Source organism: Calliopsis andreniformis, chromosome 12, assembly GCF_051401765.1.
Source record: "Calliopsis andreniformis isolate RMS-2024a chromosome 12, iyCalAndr_principal, whole genome shotgun sequence".
Classification (NCBI taxonomy): Eukaryota; Metazoa; Arthropoda; class Insecta; order Hymenoptera; family Andrenidae; genus Calliopsis; species Calliopsis andreniformis.
In genome coordinates, this window is record NC_135073.1 from 20,000,001 (window position 1) to 20,013,691 (window position 13,691).

General features: G+C 46.9%; 1 protein-coding gene across 1 annotated transcript in view; it reads right to left on the reverse strand.

Moving 5' to 3' along the window:
• LOC143185604 (uncharacterized) overlaps positions 1–7,772 on the reverse strand; it is a 24,322-nt gene extending 16,550 nt beyond the window's left edge. Inside the window, exon 1 of the mRNA XM_076388745.1 lies at positions 7,737–7,772. Coding sequence (XP_076244860.1) covers positions 7,737–7,772 — 36 coding nt within the window. The remainder of the gene's footprint in view (positions 1–7,736) is intronic.
• Positions 7,773–13,691: the final 5,919 nt, after the last annotated feature.

Below are 13,691 nucleotides of genomic sequence, written 5' to 3' on the forward strand. Positions count from 1 at the left end.
GAAAAATAGGTAGCTGGTCCAGCTAGTTCGAAGTCTAGTTTGAAAAAAATAAAGAAAAATAAAAGAATTCGACTCGACTCGCTTTTGTCGTCGAACCACACAGTTCTTTCTTGCTCTCCTTCTCTCCCCGTATCCAGGTTTCAGCTCTCGCGGTCAACGTCTTCGCGATGGCACCGCAGAGGTGGTAAATAATAAATGATCGCGTACAAGCCTCCATGGAAGATAGGGCCACGCACGAATCGGCCGTTAAATACAGTTGCGTATTTACGACGTTCTCGCGGGGAACGAGAGATAGGACCGATCGGTCGCGGCCGCGTCACGGTCGTGCCGCCGCCCCCTGCCGCCCCCTGCCGCCTCCCGCCTGCCTGCCTGACTGCCTGCCTGACTGCCTGCCTGACTGCCTGCCTGACTGCCTGCACCGAACCGAACCTGCGGAACAGTAAAAACCACGAGAAAGCCACCGGTTGGAGAAGGGGCCTGGCCTTCCTCGACGAATTTATAGAGGAGAAATTAGGAGGTTTATAGAAGCTGTGCGCGGTAGCTAACCGTAGATCATCATTAGAGCTCCAACTGGGCTGCTATGTGCGGATACATATGTGCCGTGCCAGCCACATATTTACCACCGTGCCACGACGTAACGATGCGCCGCTACAGCCTTCGTTTCTACTGCTCTCCAGCCCTCACCACCTCTCTCTCTTTTTCACCGCGTGTGCCTCTTCGATCAAATCTCGCTGCACACACACGCGCAACCTCAATATCTTTCTCGCGATACATCTTGCCGTCACATATTTTTCCCAAATATTTTTCAAAACCATTTCACGAAGGTATCTAGCAATCGGGAATTATAAGAAAAATCTCTTATAGAAAATCGACCTTTCGAGCACAGCCAGTTGAATATTACTTAGTCTGCGAAGAAAAAGTATGAAAATGTAAAAAGTAGGGCTTGAAGTATCGAAGGGTGAAGCAAAAAGTAAGTGAAAGGCAGACGATAAGCGAAATCTTTGTTTGCGAAACCTCAATTGAAGCCGCTTTAATGCCAGTAAGTACGTGAAACCGCGTTAAGAAATTGTGCATGCGTATTAGGCAAGTATCTACTTATATACCTATATTATATAATCGCATAGTGTACCATCTCGCTCGAATTTCCGCGCAAGATTTTTGCATAGACAGCAGCGAACGAGTTTGCCTTCCACATCTAACTTCTTTCGTACGAAACGTAGATAAGTTCTGAGATCGTAAGAAAGGAAAAGCAGTGGTTCCACGTAGTCCGTTTGCGCCTGTAGGTACCTACAGCCAGAGTCTACGCGCTAGCCGATCGACGGTGCGCGCGGTCCGAGGACGGTCTGCCGCAGAAACAGTTAAATCTCTCGTGGTGGTAGCAAACACCATCAGTGCTAAGCCACAAATCCTGGCTTAACCCGAGCCTATGAATTGAATTGGTTAAAGCCCGCGTTAAACTGGGCTCTCTTCTACGCGCAGTCAGCAAGAAAAATCTGACTGCCTCGTCTTTCTTTCCACCCTCTTCCTTCTTTCATCTTCTTTCACCCTCTTTTACTTTCTTTCTTCTTGTCTTCTTGTCTTCTTGTCTTCTTCGTTACCCTAGTCATCCATCTTTTTTTACCTCCGACGCTGTCCTTCTTTCTCAGTCTAGAACAGCGCCTAATTGGCAAAGCCAAGAAATTCTTTTCCCAGATCTTACTCGGATCATCGTGGTTGCCATGTACACACCTATTTGCTTTCAAATACACAACCAAGATACTGTTCGACAAGCTTAGTGTGCCAAAATAAACGTATCTCTGGCAATAAGGGTTAAAGCTTCGTCTTGACGATCCCTTAAGTATCACCCGGCTTTGTATACCACAGCCTCTTCAACACGTTTACCCTACACTGCGGCAACTTCATTGTTAGAGAATAAATTCGTTTCGAAATGTTTAGGAACATTTACATTCGATAATAATTACTTCGTTGATTAGGTATAGTAGGTAGCTGGTATAGACAGGTACCTATTACACATTGTAAATGGTGCACCGTATGTTGACGATATGTTACGATAAATAAAAACTCCGTCGATTCGTTTCTGACATGAAAAGTAACGGCGAGGCATAGGAATGCATATGTAATTTCCATCATCGCGAGATATTTTGTGTGTATGAGTATGCGTGTAAGAAAAAAAAAAAAAAAGGAAAGAAGAAGAACGAAGAGAAAAAAGGAGAAAGGTTCGCGTTAGGGTGAAAAGTAGTGAAAGAAGCGAATCGTGTCAGAGGTTTAGTTCCGATGCACGGGGGCTGGCTCCTAAACAAACTATGCTTACTCGTCGATCATCGACGAGCCTGGGTAAACACAGTTTACAGGGCCCGTACAAACGAAACGGCAAATTGTAACAAACTGATCTATAACTAAATTACACGGTCGTCCGTGTACGGGTCGTCTCTGCAGGCCTCTCTCGCTCTCTGCAGCTATATAAACACGTCAGCGGTACATTGTGTCCGACTCGATCCGAGGAGCAAAGTCTCTATTGTTGCATCGGCAGCGTTGAAAACGCGATGCGTCCCGAGCGAAGATCCGTCGTGCCCATATAGAGAGCTATGCGTGGATGCATATGCATGTGTATGTACGTACACACACAGCGCAGCAGTTTCGGCAGAACAGCTAGGCGAATATCGTTTCCGGCCCTATAAGACACCGGGCATTCGCTTTTTTCTTCTTCTCTTCCCTTTTCTGTGAGCACAGGTGCACGGTTGCCATGTAGCCATGAATTGCGAGAAACTTCGCGCCGCGCCACGCTGCGCCGCGCCACGTCGACCACCAGCTGCGCGATCTCACGCTAAATTGGGCTGAAATCTTTTCGACAAATCGGAAGAGAAAAGAATAGTAGATTTCACCGTTTCCGTCTTAGCTACTGATTTACTCATCCAACTAAATTACATAATCTCGAGGCAATCTATTAATCGACTTCCTTCAATTGACGTAACGCGATACATCGAAAATTTGAAGATGAATCTATTGTTTCGTGCGATTCGAAAGCCCTTCTCGCATTCTAGAAAATGAATTAGAATGCAGGTACGGTAAAACGTGGTGGAATGCGATCGGCATGGAAAAACTTGACCGTATCGTTAAACTTTTACGACCGTTCGGACTACCTACGTCCAAGGCTTAGGGGCGCGAGCATTTTACAAAGCCCCTTACTGGCTGCTATGAGCAATTTATACCGCGAATCGTTATAAATTACGGTCGGGTGTCTGGTTTAGCAGGAATATGAGCGAATACGAACGCATAGACGAAGAAAAGCATTCGAAATTTGCGCAGGAATAGAGAAAACGTCCACGGGCGAGCTACCAGTCGCGTAATCGAAAAAATCGGAGCGTAATCTCGATAATACCCTTACCCCCAACTACCGTGTCTGTTAGCGGGGAGGTTTCCCGCGTAGCGCGTAGCGCGTAGCGCGTAGCGCCTAGCTTCTGAGCCAATAGGAGGATCGAAATCGATGGCATTCGACAAACGGCTAATCCTTCCTCTCTACCACCAGGAGACCCCATTAGGACGTCAATGACTTGCGGTAATTGCCAGTCTCCGTTCTTGCTGCGATCAGCATCGTTGCACGTGGTAGCAATGCAGGTTTATTTATGACTCCCCGAAATTCCTTTTGTTCGAGAAATTTTCGCTGAAACCAGTTCACCGTAAGACAATGGACGGGGTAAACGTTAACACGTATTCCCTGCCAACCCTCATCAAATGTCCGTCAACCTTAACGATTCAGTTCCCTCGTTAGAACCGTTAGATTCTCCACCGGGACACTCGCGAACAATTAATTGGAAATCGTAAGTAGTTTCGAGAACAATGAGCTCTATAATGCTCTTAACTCGTTCAATACCGTATGGAATTTCGGCTTTTGAATATGTATATGTACCTAGACCATCTACGTATCTCATTAGAAATCTGACGCGGAGCTGTCGAATCGTATTTCCCATTTTACCAAAACCGAAACAGTTGTCCCTGTCCGAAATAGCTAAGACCTAATTAGTGGTGGTGGGGGGTAGGACGCATTTAATTCGATCGAAAATCCAAAACGAAAGAATGAAAGAACGATAGGACGAACCGTGACTCACGTTTGCGTCGAAGCGACTTTTCTTATAGGCCCCGTATCGTATTACGGTGGAACGTCGCTCCGCGCCGCGCCGCGCCGCGCCGCGCGAACGTTTGAAAAGTGGCCGAGTCGAGAAAAAGGGAAGGGCGGATAGAATGAGGAGCAGTGACACGGCGGTGACGCGAGTTTACGATCGAAACACGGGACGGATATACCTATTATAAGTATTCGAACAGGACACAATGTTCCGAGATCCACCTGTCCAAGTGGTGCGTGTGACGAGGGTGGGGCGAGGACACAGGTATGTAGGTAGGGTAGAAACGGGGCCAGTCGAAGGTTTTCGTGAAGGAGAGACGTGTCCACCCTTACCGAGGTCAATTCCTTTTTTCTATTTTACACGATAGTTTTATGGGACAACGGAAGTCGAAAACGTCAGGGTAGAGTAAAAGAGGAGTAGGAGTAGGAGTAGCAGCAGACGCAGGGGCCAGGGGCCAGGGGCGCGGGGCGCCCCTACCACCAATCGTGTTCTCGACCAAGGCGTGTCTCGACTCTTTTAACCATTTGACACCGGCGACACGTAGAATACATTCTGCGGGCGTCCCTCGTAGGCGCAGATTCCATCTCACGCGTCAACCTGTCCGGCCGCGGCGTCTCGTTTCTCGAAAGCTGACATGGACGAGACCCGGGTGCTCGTGGATGCGCGTTCGACCGTCCCTCTGACCAACAATTCTTCGCTTTCTAATCTTATCCGAACTCGATGCATCATAGGCAATAACTTACTACCTATGTATCTACGCCAGAAATTACCTAATCCCCGTCTCGAAGGAATTTCTTCGAACAAAATAGCTCGTTTGAAAATAAGGAAAGGAAAGGGAGGGAAATGTAGACATAGCAGGAAATAGATTAACGAATTTGCAAGAAATTGATGAGTGGAGAAGTCGCGATAGGGAGATGAATCGAGGGTTGACATTGCGGCCTATTTTCACGGTTGGTGGCAGCGGGCCATTCTACCACGAAGGGCGTTTATGGGCTATTTGCGGGGGGGTTTCCTGCGCGCAAAGATTAGCACTCCCAATGGGATTAAATGGCCCTTTTCTCTAGACCGTATATCGCAGCACGTGTGTGCATGCCCGTCGAAGCGTTGCAGTAGCCAAAAGAGAAAGAAAATGCCAACTGGAAACGGTCCTCTATGCGTGGGGCCAGCCTATGCAAGGCCTTCGTGGGGGTTCTTCGCCATCCCTTGGGATCTCTCCTATCTCTCTGTCTAGTTAATCACTGGCAAACGATTCGTTTATTGGTATCGAGTACACCGACCTATCGAATACCCAACCCCGCTCAGCTACCCTTCCTTCACTCGCTAATAGAATATCGAGATTTGATCTATGTAGCTACAGGGCCGTGTTGCAATCCTTCCCAAATATCTCTTCCGACATAGTTTCGACTTTCCTCTATCTACGTACACTCATTTTCGCAAGCATAACGAAAGGAACCGAGAGGAACCGAGAGGAACCGAGAGGAACCGAGAGGAACCGAGAGGAAAGCGAGACCGACTGTTGTCGCGCGTTACGTCGCGTCGAACGGAATCGTGACAACCGAGGACATTCTATTCAATTGTGAAATGCGAATGACGCGACACTAGTGTTTATCATTATGTTTACCATTTACACAAATCGTAGAAAAATTCACGCGAGTATCTGCACGAGACATGTACAGAAACTGCACGTCATATGCGAGTTAGAAAAGTATTCACGCGTCCGGTTCTCACGAGGTAAGGTCGAACCGAACAATAAACCTGAGGGCGTAGGATTTATAGTCCCTGTTAGAACTCTGAATGGAAACCGAATGGATGCTCACCCTCTACTGCCTCTACTGCCTCTACTGCCTCTACTGCCTCTATTACCTTCACTGTCTCCTCACCCCGTTTCGTCTTTACCCTCGAACGGTGTGAAATTAATTTATATTTCCTGCTCAAGGCGGTAAGTTGACCCTCGATCAGGTGACTCGACCTTTCGTTCTGCCACAAGTCCGATTAAAAGCCGTAATATTATTCAGATTATCGAGTCGAACCTATGTCATTTTAGCTCTCTACGATCTGTTTATCGATCCGTTCGCGGTTCGAGCTTTCCTTCACAGGAATTTTAATCGATCCCTTGAACATTTTCTTCATCGAATCGATATTTTTGCAAAAAGAACATCCTTCTCGACGCAACAGAGGTAGGTACCTATGTACCTATTTATTTATACACTTATCCAGCAAGTTACATTCAATCGTTGAATAACTACAAAATATCGAATCATTGGAAAAGATTATTCCGAAAGGAATTATCTTTGTGGCAAATCATTGATCGAAGAAATGTTTGGAGGTCTTGCGAATCGATGCGGTCGTTTTTAGCCGCGTTTTCGGAAAAGCACTCTAGGTAGTAGATACGCGTGAAAACGTTCGACGAAGCGTTAAGCGTTGCAAAGCACAAAAAGGTACGAAGCGGAGCGCGGCGCTCCATCTGCAAGGTAAAAGGGGATAGCGTGTCGTTCGAAAGCAAAGTTAAGTAAGTAGAAGGCTCGCACCGCAGGCGTCGGTTGTCAAGGGCCGCGACCTCCTCCTAGATTGGATCTCCCTTCGAGTTTACATCGCTTGCCCCCTGAAGGAACCGCAAGAACGTCCCTCTTCGTAATCTGGACTATGCAGTTCTTCCGAGAAGATTCCATGCAAAAGAGCACATCTTTTTCAATACCTCCTTGCACCATTCCCGTGTTCAAAAGGGATCCTACTTCGTTGCCTATTCCACTCTAGGTACCTACAATATCTAAATGGTAAGAAATGTCCGTGTGTGCGGTAATCGCGGCTTTTCACACGTTTTTCATTCATTCTTTTACCGAGAACACTATTTAGGTAGACTTTGATTGGTGGCATATCACAGATGTCCTAGAAGCAAACCGCGATCGGGTACACGATCGCAATCAGAATATCAGAAGCGATCGTCCCCATTGAGCTGCACGCATCTTTTCATTCCTTTTACGGCTGTCTATATGCTTAGCATGACTGAGTAGCGGGTAGACCAGCAGCGTTGCTATCCGGTTCGCGTTCGTTCGGTTTAAGCTCCGATGCCGCTTGATAAACGCTCATCAACGCGCCCTCGAAACGGTACGAGCAAAGCGACTGACGCGTTCCCGTCGGCGAATCGAAAAAAAATCCTCGTAACGGATGCATTTCATAATTATGCCTCGTCACATACTGTACGATATTTTAACCTGTGGGTACGTTTAGTGTACGCTAAGTCGTAAAGATGTTGATTTATCTCGCGGCACTCGAGTATTACCGAGTCGTTTAATTAAACGCGCAGCGATAAACGCGTGACTCCTTTATTAGCTCGTCCTATCGATTCACCGGCTCGAACGTTTGGGACCGTTAAGGCCGCCATACACTGACACGAGCATGCTCGCCGAACGAACTTATAGATGCGTCTATATATTTTAATCTTATAACGTGTAGACAGTTAAGAATAGATAACCGGGTTTGCTTGGCGAGCATGCTCGCTGGTCTATGCAGTAGTTTGTCCCCTTCCAAAAGGAACAAACCAACGACTCTTCTTTTTCCGTCTACACGCTTCGACAAATTATTGTAGAATGTCGTTCATGTCGCTTTCCGCCTCACTTTTACTTTTTGCTTCCTATCGACTCTCCCTCTCATCTCCACGAGTCCCACCATCTTTGCTCTCCTCTTTTCTTTCAATCTCCGCACCGTTAATGCTTCTTGAATTTCCTTCGATCCAAGCCTCCGTCTCTGTTTCTGCCTCTGCCGCCGCCGCCGCCGCCGCCGCCGCCGCCGCCGCCACCACCACCACCACCACCTCTGCCTCAACCTCGTTTTGGCTCTTCTCTCGTCGGGTTTCGGGGGATGCTTTTAGAAGGCATTAGAGTGGGTGCTCACGGTTCGTCACCCATAGTCGCTTTGCATTAACGATTCACGCAATGTACTCTACACGATCTCTCTTTCTCACTTTCTCGCGTCCAATCTCGCTTCTCTCGTTTTCTTTCCTCCCGTACCCGTCGCTTCACCGATAGATGCCTCATAAAGAAGGTGTCGAGCAGAGCTATATAATTCGATGACTCGAATCGTAAATGGAAAGCGTTTTACGCCTGAAAACACCGCAAGTCCCGGTTATAGGATTAGTTGAATGGTTTTTCCGCGAGCTGCTTTCGATACAGTTCGTTTCTCCAAAACAAGGGATATTGTTCGTTTTTCGGTTTGACGAAGGATTAAGTCGATAACAGCAGGCGACAATGGTTGCTCCTTGTCGTAATGAAAAGCCGAAGGGTTTCCCGATGGTTTAACCCAAGCGAGCGCGATAACGCGAAGACTTTCACCTTGGTGAGAACGGCGAGAAGATTAAGGTCGTTGAATTCGAGCGTTTCGTCGGCAGTTGAGGTCGTGATCGGGTCAAGGTCATTAGCGTCGATTCCCTACGATCGAAGAAGAACGCATTCGCGCAGAGGACAACAAATCGGTGGCACAATCCTTAATTAAGGGATGAGGCACCCGGTGGCCCGAGTCACAAACCACGCTCATAAATTCTTCGGCAAATGCATACAAAAAATAGAAGCTGAAAAGTCAGAGGTGGAGAAGGAAGAGAAGCAGAGGCATAAGCAGAAGCAGAAGCAGAAGGAGAAGAAGAAATGCGATCAGAATAAAAAGAAGATCGAAGAAGGTGCCGCTGCCGAGGATGATTCCAACAAATGTACAGTCCTCCTAAGAAATCAGTTTATTCGATCTTCTTCTAAAAAATCTTCACTTTCCTTTATTCTCGGATCCTTATGATTCACGTAGAAATCGTTGTCTAGATGTCCCAATTATACATTCCCCTTCCAACGTTCAAAAATCTTCTAAAGAGAAATTCTTGATAACGTTTCGCATTGGAATATACTCACGTTATTCGTTTGTTTCGTCGGACAAGTGGTTAACGACCGATCCTGCGACCAATCGATACGATAGGTGAGGAATTTGTATTTCGAAAAATCCCAAGACGCAAAATTGTCCAATTATCATTCTAGTCAACACCTAACACCTATTTATTTCTACATAAGTGTTTGAAATAAAACGCAGGCTGTTATGGAAAAGTTGGCGAGTTTGTGAAATTACCGGCGTTGATTTGACCTCGGGAAGAAACGATAACTCGATTGAGTGCGTTTGGCAGCAGCAATTTCTTATGGTGTTGGCTGTACCTTGTATGGCACCTCGCATCTATATATAGATATGGGACAACGCGCACACCCATAAAGGATATCCAGCGTAAGCGTGGAACGAGCCTCGAACATATCATGGTAGAAACGGAATATGGGATGGCATGGGAGATGACACATGGTCCGGCGTGGCCGCTGCCGCTGCCGCTGCCGCTGCCGCTGGTTGTGTGTTCTGTATCGGTGGGCAAAGTGTCAGAGAGAGCAAAACGCGCGTATAGGTTGCGCTCGACACTCGGTCGTCGTGGTCGCGTCAGTAGAACGAACAAGGAAGCTCCTATACACGTAGGAGCACTGAACGGAGATCACAGCACGGCAGAGGTCCAGGGAGAGACAGGGGTCGAGGAGGGACGGTGTGGAGGCCGGTTAGCTCTCTGCCGCAAGCCGCCGGTGCGAGAGCACAGTAGCGGCAAATACCCATAAATATAAAATATGTCCCTCCTTTTCACCCTTTTGCGCGCACACACCAGTCCAACCACGTAATATATCGATAGCCGGCTATACGCATCCACCAATGCAAAAGGTTCCTCCTCCTTACCTTTCTCATTCTTTCTGCTTTTCCCTTTCTCCTTTTCACCTTTTTCCTTTCTTCGCCCGTTTTCTTCGCTCTCCCAGGATCTCGCGCGTACATGCGGCTATCCACCTCAACACCTTTGTGCGCAGCATTCCTTACCTCCACTTTTTCTCTTTACTCTTATCCTCCGACCAGGATACATCTTCTCTGTCTCTCTTCGTTTCATTCTACATCGCATCTTCTCCCTCTTCTCTCTATCGTCACTCTCGATACCTCAGTTCGGTTCGTGTTTACGTTTACGTTCGAAAAGCGTGGAAGAAAGGATACCCTGTGGTTTTTACACTCTGCCTGCTGCATGAGAGAGGGTTTTCGATAGTACTACCATCCATATCTCCGCAGTTGTTCATTGCCGCGCATAGTCTGTGACAGATGCCTCAGTGAGATATCTTTGCTAACATGCCTGTGCTCTGTAGATGCTGAACATTACCCATATCGTTCGCTAAACATGTTCTATCAACGTGCTCGTTTCCGTTTCGCACGCAATAAGTAGATAGAACGCAAAGTTCATACTGTTGAAAAATCGCAACGGAACCAACTTCTGTTTTTGTCGGTGACTCGACACATAGTTTGACGCGATGCGACATGCGTTTCTGATCGTTCGAAGAGGAGTGGTAGAGACCAACGAATCTCGGCCGACACGAGAGGAACGCGCGGCCAGAAAAGAGCGCAGAGTTGAGTTTGGTGCGAGAAGGCAATTTAACAGATACAGTGACACGTCTCCGTTTCGCTGTTACATCGTTGTAGTTGCCGACTCGCCTCATGCGGCCTATCTACGCTTGCATTTCAGCGTGTTTGTATGTTTCTGCATATGCATAGTATACATAAAACAGACAAAAAGGAGAAGATTAAAGAGGAAAGAGAACGACGAGAGTGCGAGACTAGTCGTGAGTGGAGAGCTTCAAGAGTGGTCGAAGGACGAAGAGCAGAGAAGCGGAACGACGACGAAACCCGTTCTCATTATTATATTCATATTCAGAGCCGCGCGACGGGACAAACCTTCCCTCCGCCTCCGCCTACTGACCCCTTGCTCTCTCACTCTCTCTCACTCTCTCTCTCTCTCTCTCTCTCTCTCAATCTCTCCCCATCCCTCTCTATGTTCATCTGTTTCTCCATCTTCCTTCATCTCCGTTCGTTCGGGCGCATCTCTTCGCCAGCGTAGACCGGTATAGATATAGCGGTATAAAAATCTCTATAAAAAGTTGAAAAGTGCCGCCGCCAGAGTTGAGGGGCGACAATGGATGAAATATGCCGCTCCGTTCGACCCTACTGGAAACCTTAAGGTGCCGGACACCTCCTTACACCTGCGCACACGGCTCTATATAGCGCCTTATTATAAACCGACTGAACCCAGAACGACACGGACAGAAGATAGAAAACGATCCACCAATTATTTTTCTGCGCGAAATCCTCGTTCCACGAGCTATCTACTTCTTAAGTAAGTGGGTAATGTGATGCTCCGATCTATCCTATCCGACGCGACGCGACGGCTATGTCAGAATATGTCGGAATCTATTCTAAGGATCAAATCTCTCCTCGTAACTGAAATTACTTTTCAAATTCTAGAGAAATATTTGCAGGCAAGGGTTAAGTATTTTCCATTTCGATGAAGCGTTCTGAAAGCGTCATAACGGTTATTTGGTGGCAGAAATTACCTATCTATTTAGCTTAACACGTTAAAAGTGTAATTGTACTTATCTAAGTAAGCCTTACCTAAAGTAAGCCGAAAGCTGCTGAAGGAAAATCCTACGCTCACGATATTTCAAGCGAAGGAAAGAAACAATATTAGTCTTACAAATGAATCCCAATTCTGCTTTTCTTTCTCCTCCCTTGGCGTTTCTATCTTTCGCTAATATAGACTAACTTCCACGCCGAGTAATAGGTATTTGTATATTTGTCCCGAGCAAAGCAGCAATTCACAATCGGATTCTGGAAGAGAGAAACGCATCACGAACCGTTTCCCTATCCAGGTGTTTCCACAGTTGGTTTCTTCCAGCACCTTTGGTAGGATAACGAAAACCCCTGGCGAGCTGAACGAAACCGCTAATTGGTGTAGAGGAGAGAAAGCAACTGGGATATAGCGTAAGAACGAAAAGTGTCGAGTGGATAGTTGAGTGGGTGCTGGAAAGACGGGTGCCGCAGGGTCCTAGGAAACCGAGGATGTTTTTGGAGACGACAATGAGGCTGATTATTAGCCAAACCGGGGGGTCTCTGTTGTGCCTTCGGACCCGAGCTATTCGAAAAACGTAGGCCAACTTGTGTCCAGTGGCCGCACACCACCGACCATTGCACCAAAGGATAGCCGTTGTCGTCCTTTCATCATCGACCGCAACGAGAAACAACCCAAAGCTATTTGCAAACCTTCCCAATAGACTCGGTACGGCCTACGTGTACAGGTGCCTACTCCTTGAAATAGATTTACTTAACCGGACTGAAAATTCTTACCCATTCTACTCGTCGACAAGGCCGGATTTGCTCAAGCAGGATTAGATTACGCGTGCTGTTAACGAGCCTCGATTCGTCGAGCGAACTTGTTCGAAAGATGAACAAACACCTTCGATCGTTGAACAGACTCGAGAGTGCATCTTAATGCAGGGCCTCGTAGCATCGTACCTACCGTGTATAATCTATAATCTACCGTAGTCTATGTTCCGTACAATACGTACAATTTCTTGAAACAGTACCTACCTAAGGCATACGAATGGAAATTCAGTGGTAGGCGTGCGGTGGCATGTCGCGCCACTTCTTCTCAATTATCGATGGCGAAGATATCATCGCGTAGGTAGAAACGAAGGGATAAATTAGAATGAAAAATTTGAAGAAGGAATTTCGACTATGCGTCGAGTTCGGGACCGCGTCCGATGCGATTTGGTCCGATTTGGCCCGATTTGGCCCGATCTGGCCAGTTCGTCGCTGACTCACTCTTTCTCTGGTTGCTCGAGAACGCAGCTGGCTTGGAACGGTCAGCTCGAACCTGACCCCGCCGTCTTGACCGTTACCGTTTCTGACTGACGTCTTCATGTCTCGCTCTGCGGGGCATTCCTTCTTCTCATTGTCCGATTGTCCGTCAAACTGTTCGGTGGCTGGACGCAGCCAGTGTATCGCTAACCCCCCGTCGTCGGTCACTTCTCATCGCGAAAACTTGCCAGTTAAAAAAACGAGAATATCGGAGAAATGATCAATTTTGATTCCCATGTTTCGCACCCTGTGTACTGTCAAGTCGAAAAACGTCCTACAGTAATAATTATTTGCGTTATCGTATTGCAATTTTATCTCGAAATTTCTCCAAGCGTAGAAAGAATTATTGAAATTTTCCAAACAACCGTTTCGCCTTTCTGCGCGAACACATTAGTCCTTCAAAGGAATCACCTTCTTCGGCATCCTTTTACTCAACCATATTGAATCTGGTTATCGTTTTCACGATCCTACTACATACTTCTATAATTCTAAACGTTACACCTTAATCTGGAAAGTTGCCTTAAAGGAAAGGAAACTTGCCTGAATAGGTAATGAGATACCAATAGGAATGAAATATCGCAAGAAAGAAATACAATAATCAAGAAACACGTAAATTATCTGTGATTCTAGAGTGCTAGACAACGAAATCGTACGCAGTCAGTGACTCTACAGAGATTGATGCCTTTTGCTTCGCGCCCTTCGTTTTCACGAGCGGTAGCTGCTTGTATCGGAAAAGGTCGTACAAACGTATATGTACATTTTTCGTAGCGATTAGCGGGGATGACGTTGCGCTATTCGGACAAATGCGTGCGATGGTTTATCGTTATTTCAGACTGTTCGTTT